Source organism: Salvia hispanica, chromosome 4 (genome assembly GCF_023119035.1).
Source record: "Salvia hispanica cultivar TCC Black 2014 chromosome 4, UniMelb_Shisp_WGS_1.0, whole genome shotgun sequence".
Lineage (NCBI taxonomy): Eukaryota > Viridiplantae > Streptophyta > Magnoliopsida > Lamiales > Lamiaceae > Salvia > Salvia hispanica.
In genome coordinates, this window is record NC_062968.1 from 35517873 (window position 1) to 35539022 (window position 21150).

At 38.6% G+C, this 21150-nt stretch overlaps 3 protein-coding genes and 1 non-coding gene across 4 annotated transcripts; 3 read left to right on the forward strand and 1 right to left on the reverse strand.

Annotated features, from left to right (window-relative positions):
• Positions 1–6559: 6559 nt before the first annotated feature.
• On the forward strand, positions 6560–12944 carry LOC125185625 (dihydrolipoyl dehydrogenase 2, chloroplastic-like). Its single transcript, XM_048082182.1, has 15 exons — positions 6560–6986; positions 7559–7705; positions 7948–8082; positions 8559–8676; positions 8814–8938; positions 9191–9316; positions 9414–9494; positions 9888–9950; positions 10054–10128; positions 10215–10293; positions 10375–10475; positions 11153–11266; positions 11553–11666; positions 12086–12157; positions 12587–12944. Exons 1-15 carry the CDS (start codon positions 6681–6683, stop codon positions 12632–12634), a joined length of 1704 nt encoding a protein of 567 aa, XP_047938139.1. The 5' UTR covers positions 6560–6680; the 3' UTR covers positions 12635–12944.
• Positions 12945–13771: 827 nt separating this feature from the next.
• On the forward strand, positions 13772–17013 carry LOC125223084 (GTP-binding protein SAR1A-like). Its single transcript, XM_048126052.1, has 3 exons — positions 13772–14160; positions 14808–14939; positions 16483–17013. The coding sequence occupies exons 1-3, from the start codon at positions 14032–14034 to the stop codon at positions 16801–16803; spliced, it is 582 nt and encodes a 193-aa protein (XP_047982009.1). The 5' UTR covers positions 13772–14031; the 3' UTR covers positions 16804–17013.
• A 1156-nt stretch (positions 17014–18169) lies between these two features.
• TRNAA-AGC lies at positions 18170–18242 on the forward strand. Its single transcript has one exon. It is a non-coding gene; the product is annotated as a tRNA-Ala (tRNA).
• Positions 18243–18481: 239 nt separating this feature from the next.
• On the reverse strand, positions 18482–19288 carry LOC125220161 (dirigent protein 16-like). The gene has a single exon (XM_048122309.1). It carries the CDS (start codon positions 19266–19268, stop codon positions 18546–18548), a length of 723 nt encoding a protein of 240 aa, XP_047978266.1. The 5' UTR covers positions 19269–19288; the 3' UTR covers positions 18482–18545.
• Between the last annotated feature and the right edge of the window lie 1862 nt (positions 19289–21150).

Consider the following 21150-nt stretch of genomic DNA (forward strand, 5'->3'; position numbering starts at 1 on the left):
CGATCACAATCTTCCCGTCCGGCTTGGTCTTCCCTGCTATGAATTCCTTGATAAACTTGCTAAAGGCAGGCATCTTCAGGGCTTGCAAGAAAGGCAGGTTGATTTCCAACTTGCTAAAAATCTCCATGAGGTCCTCTGTATCATCCTTCTTTTTCTTTGCTTCCCCTCGGTATGGAAACGGCTTTGCCCGCTTAACCGCATTTGTGGAACTCCCAGCTGGGGGTTCGCCAGCTTCCCTACTTCCTTCTTTACTTACTAACTCAGGCTCTGGATTTAGGAAAAATGGATCAGCTAATCGAGGTAGAGATCCCCCTAAATCTCCTTTCCGGAGGTCATCCTGAACAGGAACTTCTCTGGGTCTAGGGCTATCTCCCTGACTCTCCTTCCCCTTACTTGCTTGCGCGGGTACTTCTTCGTTGATTTCCAGCGTCGGTCCTTCATAGCCCCTCCCGGATCTCAAGGTGATATGACTAATGTTTGCTCGGTCAGGTGGCTTGACCGTGGCAGGAAGTTTTCCTTCATTTCCCCGCATCTCATTCAAAGAAACCGCGATCTGGGACAGCTGTTTTGCCATCATGTCCATGGCGGCTTTGTGTTCCGACTGAGCGTCTTGCAATTTGTGCACCACGTCGTTGTTGGAATGCAAGTTATTCTGCATGAACTGTTGTGAATTCACTAGGTCGTGGACCATGTCATCCAGACTCCTTTGTGGCCTAGAGTTGAATTGATTAGAATTTGATCCTTGACCTTGGTTCTGTCCTTGGGTTTGTCGATAGTTCCCCTGATTTCCTTGGTGGTTATTGTACTGGTTGCTAGACCCTTGATTCCCTTGGTGATTTGGTTGGGAACTCTGATAGTTCCCTTGGTTATTCCTCTGGTGAGGTGGCACATAGGAGTTCCCTGGATTGTTCTGATTCCTGTTTCCCCAATTAGTATGATCCTGATTCCTGTACCCCAGTTGCAGTTGCCCCTCTTGATTTCTCCCTGACCAGTTGGACTGCCTCTCTGGAGGGTGTGCATAATTTGTGAGCTGCAGTGGGGGCGGCTGACTTTGATCATTGTCAGTCCATCTAAAATTGGGGTGAGTTCTCCATGGGGCCTCCCTTTGTCTCCCTTGGTTCCAACTTCCATCCGGATTCCAGCTTCCCATTGAATTTGCCTGGGCTTGGCATTCCCCTTCACAAGGTTGACCATAATAAGGCTGAAGTTGCCTTTCCTCCGGACCAGGGGGTTTCTCATTTTCCGATGGAGCATGAGGGTTGTACTTCTCAATTGCATTCAGCAGTGCTTTCTCCAATTTATCTATCATGTCTTCCACCTTCTTGTCATCTTGCTCTGTTACTGCATTGGCTGATCCCCTTCTCAAAATGCTCCGCGGGTTATCATAGGCCTTCTTCGCCTCGATCAATCTTCCCAAAGTTTCTCTGGCTTCACTTGCTTTATTCTTGGTAAAATTTCCCCCGCTCGAGGAATTCATCAAGTCTTTTGATTCAGGGTTTGCACCTTCGTAAAACAGATAGTAAGTCTCTGCCTCGATCATCCTGTGGTTCGGACAAGCATCCAACAGTCCCTTGAACCGGGACCAATAAGAGCTCAGAGACTCATCATATTCTTGCTTGCACTCCTGGATCTCCTTCTTCAAGGTGTTTGTCTTGTTGGACGGGAAAAAATAATCCAAGAACTCCAGCTTGAAGTCCTTCCATGTGTTGATCGAGTCTGGTGGGAGCCTCAACAGCCAAGTATTAGCCTTCCCCTTGAGGGCAAACGGGACTGCACGCACGCGGTAGTCCTCCTCAATCGCCTCGTTGGGCCTCTTTTGAATGCTGCAAAGCTTACTAAACTCGTTTAGGAATTCGTAAGGACATTCGTTCCTTCGTCCAGAGAATGTGGGCAAAACCCCGAGCACATTTGTCTTGATATCGATAGACCTCCGGCGCGGGTTTGAGACTATGGCATGGGCGGGCTCACCGTCTAGATGCGCGGTGAGTGAACCTATCTCCGGATCGGGATCCACTAAATGTGCCATATTCACGTCTTCCTCTTCCTCGGTCTCGGAATGCTCTGTTTCTGTGGACGACTTCGGGTCCTCTTCTCCTGACGAGTTCCACTCCTTCTCACTTTCTGATTCGAACGGAAACGGGTCTACTGTCCTTAACCCTGATCTGGTAGTGACGGTGGACGTAGACTCCTTGACTTGCCACTTGTATCGGGCGTTTCCTGACCCAGATGAACTAGCCCAACTTCCAGAATGGAAGCCCGTGTTCATAAACTGTCAAGAAAAACAAAATAACAGAAATTAAACTATTTACACCAAATCCTCAAACGCATAAACAATTAACGCCATCCATCCCCGGCAACAGCGCCATTTGAAGCCTGCTATTTGCTAAGTACTGTGTGCACAGAAAGGAATAACAAGTCTCCTAGGTCCAGCGAATCCACTAGATCACAAGGTCTAGGAACTCACGGATCGTTGGAAGATCTCGGTCGTCGGACACATAGAATATCGCTTCAAAAACCCTCAACCACGTATACTAAAATTAGCACAGGGAAGTAGGGATCGATCCCACAGAGATGAATGCGTAATAAAGCATGCTCAAGGATTCGGGACTATTTTTGGGTTGGCTGCTGCCACGCATTTTTGGGTTGAGGAAATTAAACTAACTTGGAGTGAAATCTGCTACGCTAACAACTAGATCTAGGCAGAACAGAAATCATGCATGAAAACCGGAAAACGAGACAATCACTAGATCTAAGAAACTATTTCCTAAATTACCTAGACCTGGGAAATAAACTGACGGTGGGGACCATTTGCTGAAAAGGTAAAGTACGGATGAAAAGCTGGAAAACAACTAACTAAAGTACTAACTAACAGCGACATCATCTTCTCCAATCTATTTGCATAAAAATTCATTAGAAACAGAGATGGAACGTGAATCGAAAACGAAGCAGACTGAATTTAAAGCAATTTAACGAAGAACAATTAAAAACTAAGCAGATCTACGGCTACTAGACGGAGTAAAATGAAAAGAGAGCAAAAGAGTTCGAAATCAATGCACAACTTGATTCCCCTGTTCAGATTCAACCTCGGATGCTAAATCCACTCCGGATCCAAGCATCCGACACAAACTCCGACCAAAAGTATATTCATAGCTACAGATTCACCAAACAACCACCGATCAACAACAACAATTCAGATCCACAACCTCTTTCCCAGATCAAGCACAGAATTATCCAATACAGAGAATAACATTCAACTGCCGAAATAAAACCTCAAACAAAAACTCAGAATCGTAAATCAACACAAGATAAACACCAACATGACATAAACTAAATACATAGATAATCGATAAGTAGCAACAACCAAATCGACTTCCAAAACAAATGAAGTTCGACACAATAAGAGTGCGAAAAACTGAATGAAAAACAGATTGTTTCTTCGCCCTCCGAGAGGACGGTGTTACCACTGACTTTCGCCGAAGATGAACCCCTTAGAAACCCTAAACTATCCCAGAATTCCCATTTCCCAAGTGTGTGTGTGAGTGTGTGAGCTAAGAGCAAAAATCATGTCTCTGGCGTGTGCTGCATGCTCCTTTATTTATAGGCGTTGAAGTGGGTCCAGCGAGGTATGAATAGTCTTTGTTGCCCTCAGCTATTGACTTCCTTCTTCTAGCCATTTTTTTCTTTTCAATTTTGCTCACTTTCCTTCATTTTCCTTTGCTAGTCCGTTGTCTCCAGCTCTTCCTGGATCTAGCGTCTCCTTCACACACCTGGCTTAAAAACTGCGTTAGACCCAGCAAAATAAAGTGTTTTTCACCACATAACCGATGCATGAAATTAGCCTTATCAGAATGCAATAAATTTGATAGTGATTGTGAAAGAGGACTTGCAAGTATTTCGAGAATATGGATGGGATGATTTCTTGCAAGAAGTGGAAGCATTTTGCTGGGCAAGTGAAATTGATGTTCCTAACATGGATAAAATTGTTCCAAGACGAATTCGAATGAAGAATTATGGACAAAGTATTACAAACTATCATTATTATCGTGTTGAAATTTTTTATCAGGTATTTTGATAACTAATATTCTTATTTATTTAAACTTTGATATTAACTCCTAACTTAATTTTTTTTCACAATCAGGTTGGTGACTTAATTAGTCAAGAAATGAGGAATCGTTTTTCTGAGTCGGGATTGGCAGCGGAAGCGTGCGTTTAAAAACAATTCAAATAAATAAGATAATCAAGATCTATTTCGTCGATTCTTTAGACAAATTCTATTCGCGCAATTATCACATGTATCATGCTCATAACTCAAATAAATCATGCTTTAAATTAATTAAAACCTAAAACATGCTTTTCTACGGTTCAGCTATTTTACCTTGATGATTCTCCAAAGAATCGAAGATAGCTAGCGCCTTCTCCACGTGAAGATCTTCAGTACTAAACTACGGATCTTATGTCTGGTTCCCGAACTGTAAACTGATATCAGGGTGGGCTGATCTCACCAGTATACTAGGACTTAAATAAAGAAGACGAAAAACATATCTCACGGAGGAGAGGAAGATGAAATTTTCGTCCTCTTCAAAATAGAGAGGGGGACGAAATTTTATGCTCAAAGTAAAGTGATTTTTGTCTCTTTTATTCTCCTATTTATATTAAGTCACATATTGGGCTCAGACAGAGATCTATGGAAGGCTTTGGATATGGGTTCCTCCAATTTGCTCTTATCTAATTAAATTGCACCCCAATTTAATATAAGTTTTTAATTGGAATATTACGAGCAGCCACTACAGAAGTAATATTGCACTCCCATCCAAATCCAAAATTATAAGTAATCCGGGTTTCCATTGTTTGTTATTTATTTCCAGCGCTTAAGATAGAAACATCCATTAATTAATTAATGTCTGCTATGGACTTAATTAATTAATATCTTATTAACTCCAAGAATGGACTCAACAAGAAATTCTTATTTATTATTCACAGAGTAATAAAACTCCAACTAGCTAGGTTCCGAATAATAAAACCTTATTTCAAGCTCATCTTGAGGATGTTATCAAACGAGACTCACTTCGCACACGATTCAATATAATAGCAATCCTAGCACCGCTAGATATTAATCACCACTACCCAATATACCAGGCTTATTGGGTTGCGTAAAACCCGCACCGTTTGGTAAGTCAAAGTAGTGCATAATCAATACTGTATGCTCAATGTTAACGTACATTGATTAAGAAATAATAATTATCAAGACCTCGTCTTTCAGTAGATAGCATAAAGACATGTCTCGCTGTTAGATCCAATTCAGTGTTGTACCACACCAACGTCATCTTATTTCGGTAAGGCTTAGAAAGAATCGGACTGACTTGCAATCTTTCACGATAGGTAGTCTAAGCCTATCTAGGTTGTGAAATACTTATTTTTCTTTGTTCAGAACTGACCGTGTTACCTTAAAGTGAACGTCGCCCACAACCAGTCTACTAAAACAAAGACTTAGACTTTGTTAAGTTACTTATATATTTAAACATGTAATAAACATCCATTAAATGTAAAACATAACAACATTATGACAAAAATAATCTGTTTTATTCATTGAAAAATAAAATAAGAGTTTTAACAGTATTCAATCACTCGAAAGGTGATTTCTAGTATACAAACTCTAACAAGACCTGCTCGAGTGTATGACATGTCTTGATCCAAGAAATCTCCAATTTCAATGTCGATAAATTTGTTCATCCATGGAGCTTAACTTGTTAACTAAACAACTTCAAAGTTTCGTGAGTGATGTAAGAAGAGAAGAGATACACGTTTTTCTGATATTGAAGATTTGTGAACTCTTTCAAAGAAGATTGTTGAAACGATGAAAGATAAGATTTTTCAATTGGTTTATCGATTGATAAAATTGGTCTTACTTTTACCAGTAGCTACAACATCCGTTGAAAGAGTGTTTTCTGCAATGAAATTGTGAAGTCAGAGCTGAGAAATAGGATGGGAGATGGCTGGTTGAACGACAATTTGACCGTATATAGCGAGAAAGAGGTGTTTGCCACTATTCCTAATTTTAGAAAATGGATACTCGAAGAAGCCAACTATCTCGTATAGCATAAGATCGTGGTATTTATATTTTTACGTATTTTAGTTTAGAGATATTTATAATCTTGATCGGTTTGACCCCACGATTTTTTATTCCTGTACGTATTTTTATTTAGAGATATTATAATCTTGATTGGTTCGACCCCACGATTTTTGATTTATGAATCCGCTCCTGGATATAAGCCTTTGATATCAACCTCTGGGTATTAGCTTATGTTATTAGCTTATGATATCAAAGACTTATACCTTAAAACAATACTTGCATCTGAAAAATATTACCCGTTTATTTAAGAACCATCCCTGGACCATGATATTAAAATTCATTAACGATTGGAATTGTAGTACTCATTTATCTAAAGGCTTATTCATGCATAATATTCACTTGAGAACTGATATTTAAGAAATTTTTGGAATAATTATGTAGACAACTTAAGATATATTTGTAAAAATTGAAAAAGCTGCTTAGTTGAGCTGACTCATAGCAAACTCCGCCACCCCTCAACGGATCTCCCAAAGCTGCCTCAACCTTCCCCCATTAAAACCACCCCGCCTCCTTCACACACTGCGCATCGCATACTTCTCCTTCTCCAATAATGCAGTCCGCCATTTCTATTTCCCTTTCTTCTCCCTCCCCGATCCCCCGATCCTCCGCCGCCTGTCCGCGCTCGCTCCGCTTCTGCGGCCTCCGGAAAGAGGCATTCTGCCCCGACGCCTCCCCTGGCGCGACGCCCTTGCGCTTGACTACCTTAAATTTGCGTTCCCAGCATTCCAATTTGAATGCTGTTTTCGCGGCCTTGAAAGGCAACGGCGCGCCCTCGTCCAATGCCTTCGACTACGATCTCGTGATTATTGGAGCTGGAGTTGGCGGCCATGGCGCCGCGCTTCATGCTGTTGAGAAGGTGAACTTACTTGTCTGTGACAGTTGCGCTCTGTTTCAGATTTCCTTTCGGTTTCTGCTGCTGCGTCATTTTTGGTTTGCCTGCGGTTTAGTAATTCAATATATATGCAATGTCGTTTGGTGGAAGAATTGTTTCATGGATATTAATAAGTTATATACGACTTTTCTATCACCATTTTTAAATTTACCTTCTCGACATTTGTGATCTAATGCTGGAAAAATTGATACAATAAACTAAAATCGGGTTATCTTTCTCTGTTTGATGGCCAATATGCATACATATAGGAAGGGTATTATTATTTCAAATGCAAACTATAAAGAGCGATTGTGTAAATTGTTTTTTTTCCCATCAGATTAATGCCGCTTTTTTGTGTTTTCTATTCAAACCATTTTCTTTTGTTCGATTGCCACATGAACTAATTGGTTCTGTTAAGTAGGCAGATATAGCCAATTCCAGCATATCCATCTTGAATATGATAACTTCTTTCATGATTTGTATCATGATAACTGTGATGCCAGTCACTGCAATGTTCTGGTTATTGGACAATAATCTTGAACTTATATGAATTGTAGGGCTTGAAAACTGCTATCATTGAAGGGGATGTAGTTGGAGGAACATGTGTCAATAGAGGATGCGTTCCCTCTAAAGCACTTCTTGCTGTCAGTGGTCGCATGCGAGAGCTTCAAAACGAACAACATATGAAGTCTTTTGGTTTGCAGGTATTTCTTTTTCCTGTAACACTGAAATGTGTGCAAAATGATCTTAAATTTATTGTAATAACCCTTAATTCCCTTGTGACGTGGCATTCAAATTTGAATATCTAGTTAGTGCATCCTAGATTTTATGTAATCTGCGTAACATGAGAGTTATAGATGTAAGTTTTTCTGTTCAAGGTTCTCTCCCTTCTGGGCCAGGTTTCACGAACTTACTCATCATCAATTTGTGTTAATAAATAATATAGGTTGCAGCAGCTGGATATGACAGACAGAAAGTTGCTGACCATGCAAACAATTTGGCCTCAAAGATCAGAGGCAACTTGACCAACTCAATGAAAGCTCTTGGTGTCGATATATTGACAGGGTTTGGCACAATTTTGGTAAGTCCATATCTTCAGTCCCAGGAGATCCTAGTCATGTATATTTAGAAATTCTCTATAGTTTATTGTTAAATTCTCCAAATCCTTGTCCCACATTGGCTTGGTGATGATCCTAGCTTCTCTATATAAGTGTGGATAACCCTCCCCCTTATGAGGCCTTTTAAGGGGTGAGTGGCCCATTTCTAATATGGTATCAGAGCAGGGCCCAAATCGATGATGGTTTATCTCTTTATCTCTTCTCTTGCCTACCCATGTGATGGAAGTCCGATGTCATTTTCGGCCCACACGTGAGGGGGCGTGTTAAATTCTCCAAATCCTTGTCCCACGTCGGCTTGGTGATGATCCTAGCTTCTCTATATAAGTGTGGATAACCCTCCCCCTTTTAAGGGGTGAGTGGCCCATTTCTAATATTTATAACTAATAGAAACTATATTATATAATCTACATTAAAATGTCTATACTCAAACGATATTCAGGGTCCACAAAAGTTGAAATTTGGAAAAGGAGATTCTGGAGACAAGATTATAACTGCAAAAGACATAATAGTTGCCACTGGTTCTGTTCCTTTAGTACCCAAGGGAATTGAAGTTGATGGTAAGTGCTTTTCTGCTATTTATATTTGCTCTTATCTTAATTTCAAGTTATTTTGCCAGATTTTCCTCTGTTCACCTATCTTAGGCTGATTTGTGCTGATCACTAGTCATTCCATGCTTGATATCGATTGACTGCAGGCAAGACAGTAATTACCAGTGACCATGCTCTTAAACTGGAATTTGTTCCTCAGTGGATAGCTATTGTTGGAAGTGGCTACATTGGGCTTGAGTTTAGTGATGTGTACACAGCACTTGGAAGTGAGGTGTGATAGTTTAATCTTCCCTATTATTTTGAATCTAGACTGTTTATACTAGTAGTGTTAGATTTTTTCTGGTTAGGGCAGTAGATTTCTTTTTACGGCTTCTTGATAATTCTACTTCCCCGGAGTTCTGACCACCAATCCTGATCATATACTGTGCCTAAGCGTAGACCTATTCAGCAGTCTCTTTTATACCTTAAGGTTATTTGCATGTTGTAAATACATTGATGATCTCATTGCTGCTGAATCTCACAGGTTACTTTTGTTGAAGCTTTGGATCAAATCATGCCGGGTTTTGATCCGGAGATTGGAAAATTAGCTCAGCGAGTTCTCGTTAATCCTCGCAAGATTGATTCTTACACTGGTGTATTTGCTAGCAAGGTGGCTTACCAGTCAAAATTTTCTACTTTTATGTACAGACAAATAAAATAATTCGTACATCCATGCTCAATTTTTATGAAGTTGACTCGTGGTACAGATCACTCCTGCAAAAGATGGAAAGCCAGTACAAATAGAGCTCATTGATGCAAAGACAAAGGAGCCAAAGGAAACTCTGGAGGTAATGTTCAGAAATCTATCTCAGGGGAATCTGGGCATGTAAATCTTATATAAATTCTAACCTTCTGCACTTGAATTTCCTTGGTAACAATTTAATGCTGCTGAGTTAAATTATTATTAATATAAAACTCTAAATACTTAGTAAGCTGAGAAAAGAGATGTAAAGGAAGAAACATTATATGTCATATATTGCAAATTATTATCTGAAGTGCTAAATCCCCTTATCTCCCATTTAATCTTTTAGATTGTTCTCACCTGATATAATTGAACTATGAAAAATTGAAAACTACTGTATGCCAGTGCTTGTTTGTTCAATTTTAGTCTTCTCTATCTGTTTTGTCACTACTGCTATTTGGAATTGAAAGTGTGACGTAATATTCATGTGTACCTGCAGGTAGATGCTGCACTTATTGCAACTGGAAGGGCTCCATTCACTAAAGGACTTGGTTTGGAAAATGTTAGTCAAATTGGCCATTAAAATTGTATCATCATTGCAAAAATGAATTAAAATATACTATGTAAAAGCTAATATTTTAAATTATATTTACTTCGAAATCCAGATTAATGTTCAAACACAACGTGGATTTGTCCCTGTTGATGAGCGCATGAGAGTTATTGATGCAAATGGGAAGTTGGTGAGTCTGCAGTTCATTTTTCTAATTTTTTATGTTCAAAAGTATTTATGATGTGCCTATTATTCACCCTAAGTTCTGCTTGTTAGGTTCCCCATTTGTATTGCATTGGGGATGCTAATGGGAAAATGATGCTTGCCCATGCAGCAAGTGCACAAGGAATATCTGGTATAAATTTCATATGAAACTTAAGCAATTTAATTTTGCATATCATTTATATCTGTCAGTAACATCTGGAATTGGTTTCAGTTGTTGAGCAAGTTACAGGGAACGGCCATGTCCTGAACCATTTAAGCATTCCAGCAGCATGTTTCACCCATCCGGAAATCAGTATGGTAGGATTGACTGAGGTATGTCTTTCCATCTCAAATTGCTTTTAGTCAATGCTTCTTACTTGGTGTTCAGATCCTGCAGAATATAGCAGTACACTACCTAGCTATTTCAGATACTTCCTTCACTTCATATGTGAAACTAGCTCCTAGTCATTCACGTACCTTTTGTTTCTTTAACTCGGGGAGTAAATATTATGTAAAGGGTGATACTAGTCAATTTCAGTAATGCTCCATAGTCATTTTCTTTTTTTGCAAAGAGTGGCCCGACTGATTGCTGGTGTAATATAATGTTAATCTGGATAGGCTATAAGAGAGTAGTTTTAGGTGTAATAGTGACAGAATAAGAGGTAAGTCTCTGTCTGCCATTTATAGTCACATGTTGACTCCGCGTGAGTTTAAGAAATTGTTTGATTTTGTGAAGAAAAATGGAGAAATGAGTTAGTGGAATGTGGACCACACTTTTATTTATTGATTTATTGAATGGTGGGTCCACTTTACCTAAAATGGAAAAAAAAACAAATGAGACTTTAAATCATGGACATCCCGAAATGGCAAAATGAGACATTTTTTCACAGACGGATTATTCTATTAAGAAAGAAGTATTTATTTCTCCTGAGCGTATCACAGTGGATGTTCACCTAATTCCTCGAAAGCATGATATAAAAGAAATCAAATATTGATTGTTGCTTTTTCAGCCTCAAGCAAGAGAAAAGGCTGAAAAGGAAGGATTTGAAGTAAGCATAGCCAAAACAAGTTTCAAAGCAAACACAAAAGCCCTTGCTGAAAACGAAGGAGAAGGAATGGCCAAGGTAATACATAATTCATAGTATAAGTTTCTTCAGTTTTAGTTCATTTGATTCTTATGATCTAAGCTCAGTATGATTGTTGGTAAACGAATCAACAAATCGCAAACACTACCCTCTATGTGATACACTTTTTTAGAAGAATCTTTTGTTAAGTTACAAAGTATCCTCCTCCTCTGCATGAGTTTGATTTAAGAAAATTGATAGTGAACTCTACATTTCCTTTTGGTCCTTCTAGATAATGATGTATAATATAATGTGGTATGAATACTGAATCCAGTTTTCTTTACAGTTGATATACAGGCCTGACAACGGTGAGATCCTTGGGGTTCATATCTTTGGATTACATGCTGCAGATCTCATACACGAGGCATCTAATGCCATTGCTATGGGAACTCATATACAGGTATATTTAACTATAAAATGCAACCTACTAGTCATTATAAAGAGCCTTGTAGGTAAGATACCAACTGCATAAACTGTAGCCAAGAAAGCAAGAAAATGTCTTACAGTTGAAAAATAGGATAAAATAAAATGGACAGAAAATTCACCTACTTGATGGCTTTGTACAAAGTTTATTATTGATTATCTTTTCAGACTCCTCGTTTCATAACTAATCATGGTTAATACTTTATTTGATTGTATTGAGCCTTTCTTGAAAATTTACTTTTTCTGCAATGAGGTGTATGATCACCAGAAAATGTTGAAAACTAGACTATGACCATTATTTGCTTCCAACCACACCAAGAACAAATTAAATCATGGTGAAACAGATTCAATTTGAATTATCTGCCTTTAGTTTCAGCTGTTTACTTTACATTGCAGGACATAAAATTTGCTGTGCATGCACATCCAACCTTGTCTGAAGTACTGGACGAACTCTTTAAATCAGCAAAGGTAACCCTTTGGTTTCTCTTCTTTATAAATTTGTGGACAGGAGGTCTGTGCTGTGTAATTCTATACTTATGATAGCTAACATCACACAAGTGCATAGAAAAACCATTCTTAGCTAAAGCATAAGTTCATTCCTACCCTTCATATTGGGGAGGCGAGAAATTAACAAAATACTAGCTAGTGAGACTCCTCATGCACTTGCAAACATAAACTGCAGGTAAAAGGGAAACCATTCTTAACTCCTGAACCGAAGCCCTCTCTGATTTTTCAATGGTACATTAGATGACTACTGTTCTCCATTAAGATAATCTGCTTAAAGAATAGACACTGATTTCCATAAATTCATGGTGCATCTTCGTTGAGGGTCAAAGTCTCATTGTAAATATCTTCTTCGGAGAATAATCATACTTCCACTTGCTTTTGTAAATGCAGGTTAAACTCAGTGCCTCTAAAACAGTTGCTGAGCCAGTCCCCGTTTAGGTTTCTTGGGTTGTTGTAATTTATTAGAGTACGTGACTTCTCAAGGTTTTGAAGCTGTCGATCATGGAGAGGAAATGCTGAAATGGATTCTCTTACAAATTATTGCGCTTGTCTTCGATTTTACTGGAGTCTCTAATAGTTCCTATGAAGGTGCTATGATAAAAGTTTTGGATCTGTAAACAAACATTTTAGTTACTTTCTTTATGTGCTAAGGGAATTCAATTCGTCGAAGCCGGCCATCAGCTTGTTGTATGAATTTGTGGAACTCGGTTTATCAGTCAAATAAGATAATTCATCCATTTGTGTTGCATGAATTTTCAACCGATATAAATTGTCCTCCCTCGTGTTCTGACTATGGCATTTTAAATTATATTCGGTGTATTGCACTGTATTAGGTTAGTCATGTGGTTGGTAAGAGATTGAAGACGGACTACGTTGATAATGGGAGTAAAAAATTAAATGGTAGTAGTAGTAGCAGTAGATGAATTTGATTTGTGGGTTAGGAAAACAATCTATATCTGATATCACATGTTTTGTTTTCCAACTAAAGTAGTAGTAGTAAAAAAAAAAATTTGTTTGGTTTTGATTATGATAATCAAGAAACTACTCTTACACCCACGTCCTTTAATTGTGTCACTTAATTAAATGGGTTTATTTAATTAAGGAACTAATGGGTTTAATTGGATTTACCTAAACCAAATTATAGTACTATGGAATCTAAAAAACAATTATTAGAATAATATTTATAGATTTTAATTTTTAAGTTGTGTAATATTTTTTCAATGAATAATACTCCATATAAATATATTAACAATTAATATTATTTAATTTCATATAAAATTATTGATAGTAATATTTTATATGTGAGTAGGTAATATTTTAACCAATTTAATTTTTGGTTTTCTATTATTTATGTGAGTAGGTAATAAATGCATGTAAAATTGAAAATTAATAAAAAAATAAATGAAAAAGTGAAGTATAGCTTAAATAGATCTGAAAATTTGTTGCAGCATTACAGTTATAAGACTTAATATAACATACTCCTATTAATATGACGGTTAAAAAATGGAAATTCGATTCACAGTAGATGCCCTCAAATAAAACAAAGAAATACTGTATCCAAAAGTGGGCAACAATCATGGCGGCGCCTAACCAAATAAATTAAGATTTTGAATCTCAAAACCATCTGTCTCGTTCACTCTCTCCTAAATTGATACAGCGCAACATTGTTTCTCTCTCCAAGGGAATTTGGAGTGCGGGCGTTTACACAATCGACAGATTGCGAGCGGTTCTTTGTTTGCAGATCGATTATTTTGTTTTAATTCTTCGATCGGAGTTGGTTGGATCAATCCGTCAGTATACAGCTGCGAACTCACCTGTTCTAAAAAGATCCGAAGATGTTCTTGTTCGATTGGTTTTATGGAGTGCTCGCATCGCTCGGTTTGTGGCAGAAAGAGGGGAAGATTCTCTTTTTAGGGCTTGATAATGCGGGCAAAACCACTCTCCTGCATATGCTGAAAGACGAGGTGTCCTTCGTTTCCGTTTTAGTTTGATTTGTTTGATTGGGATTATGATTCTGGCGTTTAGAATTGAAATGAGTCCTCGTTCGATGATATTTTTGCGAAATTACAGATTTTGGTGAATCAATCGAGATCAGATGATGAGCGACTTTTTTATCATTGACTTTTTAAAAATGAAATCGAACATTTTGTATGTTTGGTTAGGGATTCATGGTGGGGATGAACTGTTAGTATGTAAGTTTATTTTCAGTTTTTGTTTTGGCAGATTTAGATTTTCAACCTTAACTGTTGTGAATTATCCATAAATCGCACCCCTTCCCAAAGATAGTTAAATTAAATCATTTATCTGGAAGTGCAGTACTGGGACCAACATTGTGAAACAGATGTGGGAAGACCCTCTGAAACTGCATTCAGTTGCCTAAATTTCCATTACAGGTTGCAGATGTGTGACTGAAATTATATTGCTTAGCTCATAATTTCTTCTTGCTATTGCTTTCATGGAGAATTGTTTTCCTGATTTACTCGGTGTCCGTCCTAATCTAAAATGTTCATTGTGAAGTGGAATATATCAGTGTGATCAAAGTTGAGTTTTACCTGCCATTTTTCTGACTTTAGAATTAAACTGAAATTCTCATGGTGTTAAAAATGAGCAGAGATTGGTACAGCATCAGCCAACTCAGCATCCAACATCAGAGGAGCTGAGTATTGGGAATATCAAGTTTAAGGCCTTTGATTTGGGCGGTCATCAAATTGCACGCAGAGTGTGGAAAGATTATTATGCCAAGGTATGATCTTTCCAAAAACTTCTATCTATCTATCTATCATCATCATCATCCCAGCGATGAATGTTTCTTTTGTTCTTTCAAAGATAATTATGCCAATGAATAACCTTTCCAAAACTAATATCCATCATCATCATCCCAGTGATGAATTTTGTTGTTCTTTGTCGATTGTTCCTATTGCTATTTGTCAAATGTTTTTTTTTTTGTTCTTTGTCAACTGTTCACAATATTTCTCTGGTGTCATAGCTTACCACATGTCCAAATTTTTCCTTTCAGTCTCGTGTTCTTTGATGGCATGTATTCTTGAGTTCCTAGTCTTCATGATTTTTAAGATTATTTCCTTCTTGTATTGTACTCTTCTTCTATTGGTGATTTCTGTGTATAGCAAATGAATGGATCAATCGTTAGGATTTCTTGGTAATTGATTCTCGATAGATGCAAATATGCAAGTATTCTTAATGATGCTCGTCATTTTACAAATATGCAAATACTGGACCTTTTACAAATAAGTTTGTATCTTAATATATAGAGCATCATTTTACATTGAATCCTTTTCTAGTGAGTCTCGATGATGCTCGTCGGTTAGACGTGGATTCTATCCTTATCGAGGAAGCTAGAAATGTGATTTTTTCTCCTCTTATGTGCTTAAGCGGACAAAAAATTTTCTGATATACTGTGCTTTTATATACAATAGAATAGAGTTTCAAAGTGGAAATGAAGCTTATTTACTTCAAGAGCAAACTTCGTTGGTTAATATCTTGTTTGGGATCTCAGTCCATAAGCTAATCCTTCTTGTGATCCAAGGATTTAATTTAATACTATTTCTATAAGATTGGCCTCCAAGTCCCAGAAGAATATTGCTGCTTGTTTTTTTAATTTGTTGGAGGCTCAACTGAAAAATGGCAGCTTGATAAAAGTACTTTGATTGCTTTAAGATGTTACAATTATACTTCAACCGAACTCTTCTTTATTATTCTGAAGGACATTATCTTGAAGGAAAAAAGTTAATACGTAAATGATATGAGTTCTAAGTACTTTTAGGTTGGAAATAGGAAAAACTTCAAGAACCTGATAATGAACTATGGTCACATATTTGTTATATTGGTTGATATTGATCGATATTTTCTTTGTTGCTGATGGATTAGTGGATTAATATTATCAACTTTTCGTGGAAAAAATATGTTTCTCACTGATAAATTGAAAATTTTCTATGATTGATCTTTATCTCAAGGAAGTTGTTACACGTTATGAGTTTAAAAAGGACTTAAGTTTAGAGTAAACTGTTCTAGACTGGTCAAATTTGGATTTATTTTTTTTGATACTGCAACAAAGAGGTTAAGGATGCAACTTTTAAATATATTAATAATTTGGAGAAAAGTTGAGTGACTGAACGTTTTTACTTCCTATAGCAATAAGCTCAAAAATCTTGGCAAAAGTTGATTAACTCACCCACATGGTTCAAATATGTATTAGTATAACATAATGCAACTCAATGTTTGAATCCGTGCGTTTCTGTGGTAGCTAATTATGTCTTTTGGATGAGAAGGTGGATGCTGTTGTTTACTTGGTGGATGCTTATGACAAGGAGAGGTTTGCAGAGTCGAAGAAAGAGCTGGATGCTCTTCTTTCTGACGATGCTTTGGCAAATGTTCCATTCTTGATATTGGGCAACAAGATTGATATTCCTTATGCTGCATCTGAGGATGAGTTGAGCTACTGCTTGGGTTTGAACGGCATCACTACTGGCAAAGGCAAGGTAAACCTTACTGATTCAAACGTTCGTCCGATCGAGGTGTTCATGTGCAGCATTGTGCGCAAGATGGGCTACGGAGATGGCTTCAAATGGGTCTCTCAGTATATCAAGTAGAGGGCTGACAATACATTATTAGACTTTATTCGGTGCAGTTGCCTTTTGCTGCTGCTCTTGTCTGCTTCAAAAGGATTGTTAGATAAATTTGCCCCATCGGTAAATTGGTTGAATTTTTGGATTTATTTCTTGTTCAATGTCAGCATATGATTACGCATTTATAGCTGACGGAAGGATTAAATTGATAAAGATTTTGGAACTTTATGTTGAGCCTTGATATCTGTTATCCGGTATTAGTAATAATTTTGATGAATGGAGTTTTTATGTATACTAATATCCAAAGGATTTGGGATAGTGATGAGTTTAAGTTGAATATAAAATCAGCATAACAATAACAGTATAATAAGATTAAAAAAAAGTAACCTGGATGAAACTAATATCAACATCTAAAGCTACCAATAACAAGGTAAGGATAGAACAAAAAAAAAAAGAAGATATTGTCAAAGCAAGTGAGGCAAAAAAGAGCCAAGAGCAAGTCATAATTACTATAGTAAAGAAGAAGGAATCCTCTACACACAGAATTGATAAGCCAAACTAGCATGTGTACTCAGGAAGACATCGCTTCTTATAGGTTTACTCGTGGTCTTACCAAAGCTCTAATGTGGTTAAACTCCTCTATGTGAGAAAGGGGAAAGTCAGCCAAGATCTGAAAATAATCATTTTTTCTCAAACTCTGGTTTTGGTATCAATTCTTGGAACACAACTTTGTTTAGGATATATCCTATATGGATCACAAAATAACATAAAACATGGAGACCCAAATTTGTTGCAGGCAGTTTTAGTAGCCAATGGAGTATTTATATGTCATGCTTTTTAGCTGGATACCCACTCACTTCATAAAGCTCTATTTTTCTGCCAAAATTGTCTAAGTATATTAGTTGATTTTTAGACAAATGTCTTTTTATATATGTAGAGATTTTAAATGTACGTATCACAAATTATTTACAGTAGCTACAATGCATACTCGTATTTGGTATTGTTTGTAGAAAACAATATATAATATAACTGGAGAAGTTTTTTGCATAAAAAATGAGATTTTGTGTATTATTAGAGATGGTCAAAGTTATATAGTACTACATATTGATTAAAGTACACAAGTGTGATGTGTGTGTGGAAGTGTCATGGTCTGCAATATTTAGCTTGTTCATGTGCAAGTAATTCTCAAATTTTCATTAACCGACCCGACAACTACAAGAGTAGATTTAAACTAGTTAATAAGATATCCAAATTATTTTGCAATACTAATTCTTGAAGATATTACTAGTATTTTTACAATGGGTTTCTTACTCAATATAAGATTATTAGTAGTATAATTGACGATAAACATTGATAATATTTAAACTTTGACTTTCAACACATACAACATGGGGATGTAGCTCAGATGGTAGAGCGCTCGCTTAGCATGCGAGAGGTACGGGGATCGATACCCCGCATCTCCATTATTACCCTTTTTTAACTCGTTATTTACGACTTTACCTGTTGCTTTTATTTTTTGAGTGTTTACCTGAAAATATCAGTATCTTATTCATTCATACTAACATGTTTTTCATTTTGGCTTTATCCTCAAAAACTAGTCATTTCCCATTTTGGCAAATGCAAACTCCACCACGATATGTATAAATATTTGTGTCCAAATCTAGCACCACTTTTGTTTAGGGAAAATCATAAAACGCACACAGAAAACAAGAATCATCAATTCCACAATACAAACATACACACAATTAAAACAATGCAATGTGGTATCAGTAAGTAAGATGCACAGTCATCCTGAGCAACGTCTGCACCCCGTCGGAAACATGCTGCCCCGCCGGAATGAGCGACCTCACCTCCGCAAAACCGCATGCGTTCTTAAACTTCCCGGTGCCCCCGGTGACCGACAGCCTCGACATCGTGCTCCCGATCCTGTACACCCCGAAGAAGTTGATGCTATCCCCAAACTCCCCTCCCTCCATCATCGCCGTGAACGCCATCATCTGCGTCGACCCGTCCGCCGAGCTCGCCACGTACACTCCCTGCGCCTTCCCCACCTGCTGCGACCCCAGCTCCGGCGCCGCCGTCAGGTAGTCGTCGATCACTGTGATCGTCCCGAACCCCAGCCCCAGCCCGTCCGGCCCCAGCTGGGCCGTGTTGATGTTGTTGTTGTTGTTATTACTGGGGATTCCTGCGAAGGCGGTCCCCGCGAGGCCGGTTCCGAGGGGGATGCCGTTGGCGTTGATGGTGGGGATGGCGCCGTTGGCGTTGGGGATGGCCACGCCGTTTTTGGGGGGTTGGAAGCCGAGGGGGCGGGCGAAGGGGACTTGCCCGCTGTAGATGTTGCCGAGGAGCCCGGTCACGGGCCGGGCTGTCGGGTTGCTGCCGCCGAGGATGTCGTGCATGTATAGCTCGAGGACCGGGGCCACGGCGCCGCTCTTTGCCATCACGGCCAAGAGTGTTACTAGGAAAGCTATAGCTGTTTTGTTGGACATTTTTTGTTTGCAAGGACTAAATGATGAGTTTGAATGAGAATGAGATTCAAAATTGATCCTTATATAGAAGAATAAAATGTTGTTTTAGTAAGATGGAGTAGTTGTATAATCTTTAATTAAGTGGATCACATCACATACGGTAGCAAGTGTGGAGGGTACAACAAAACCATATAAAAGCGTTTTCATTAATCCATAATCCAGCAAAGCTTAAATCATGATCCTCAATGCCAACTTTAACAACTCCTCAAAATTCGTCAAGAAATTGGAAACTTGAACAGATATATGGGGACGGTTTGATAATTAGAGCTGTTAGTTTCACTGTCAAAAGACTCAAAACATTATGGAAAAAATACTAATCGCATGTAATATCTTTCAATTAAATCCTAATTCAAAACATTAATCATATGACATATTGGCTATAATTCTTGGATACATAAAGCGTAATGAGGATATTTAACGCATTAAATTACTACTATTTTTTTTCCATTTACATTTCTTTAATGTTAAAAAGACCATATTAGCACTCAGTAGTAGGAGTACTAAGAGCATCCACATCCATACTCTTTGGCAAGAGCACGGATGTGGGTCCGAGACCACATTTATTAATTTTTTACTTACTACTCTTCCGCAAAATCACAACACCCACGTCCATATGCTTATGCAAGAGCATGCTCAAGGGTCTAATCATTCTATTATTCAGTTTAAATACTTCGATTACTAAAAACATTTCCATAATATTAAAATGCATTAAAAATACTTGAACTACTATTACAAATTTTAAAAAATTACAAATTACATAATTAAATCCAAAAATATAAAAATTACTACATACTTAAAATCCTAAAAAATAAAAATTACATAATTAAAGTCCTACAAATTAAAAATTACATAATTAAATCCTAAAAAATACATTCGTGGAAATTTAAAGAAGACTACCCCCGTTGGCAATATCCCCAATGTTTGTCGGAGAGCTCGTATTGTTGCGTGATGTGAATCAAATTGCTCATGAGTCATCCGAGACGTATCGGCCATATTGGCTTGACCCAAAAGGGCCCACACCGAGTTGGTGGGCGGTGGAGGCGGTACAAAAGGGAGCGGAAGCTCGCGTTGCGGCTGGAGTCGCGGCGCGACAGCGGTTGGCAGTCGCTTGTTTCCTTCTGGCGACCGGCGTTGTGAACTGCTCGGGCTGGCGTCAGCGTTATCCAAGTGAGCTGCGGCAAGCTGGCTAGCCACCTCATCCTCGCATGCGTCAGATAGGGATACCGACCTCGACCGTTTGCTAGAGGAGCTGGAGGAGGATTCAACGCCTCCCTTACACTTCGGATGATGACGCACCTCCTGCCAAGCGTTGAGATGCTTGAATGGTTTGTACTGAATTGATTGGTAGGTCGACATGGTGCTCGTGATGATGTCGACCTCGCTCGTGCCTCTGTCTGTCGACCGTTGTTCCTGTAGGTAATACCCCTGGAATTTTTGGATATCATCGTTGGCTCTTCCGATGGCATTGCGCACCATACTCTCATGCGCTCGATGGTTCCACCCAGTCGGGTGGCATTGTACTGGCGAGAGACGCACCACCAAAACCTGTCCCCGGTTTGGTTCGTGTCGGTTTTCGCATCTTCGTGGATTGCCAAATAGGCTTTGAATAACTTCTCCATCTCCCCCGGAGTGTACGGAGTGTGGGCGTTGGGGTCACCGGTACTGCCACGAGTACAAACACTGACACTACGATGAGGGGGAGGAGGAGCGCTGGAACCGCCCTCCGGTGGCGTCGGGGCGCTCCCTCCCGTGCCAGTTTCAGGAGCCCACCCGTATTGCCCCTCGGCATCTTGCTCGTCCACCGGGTAAGGCCGGTAGCTACCCAGAATATGCGAACCTTGGG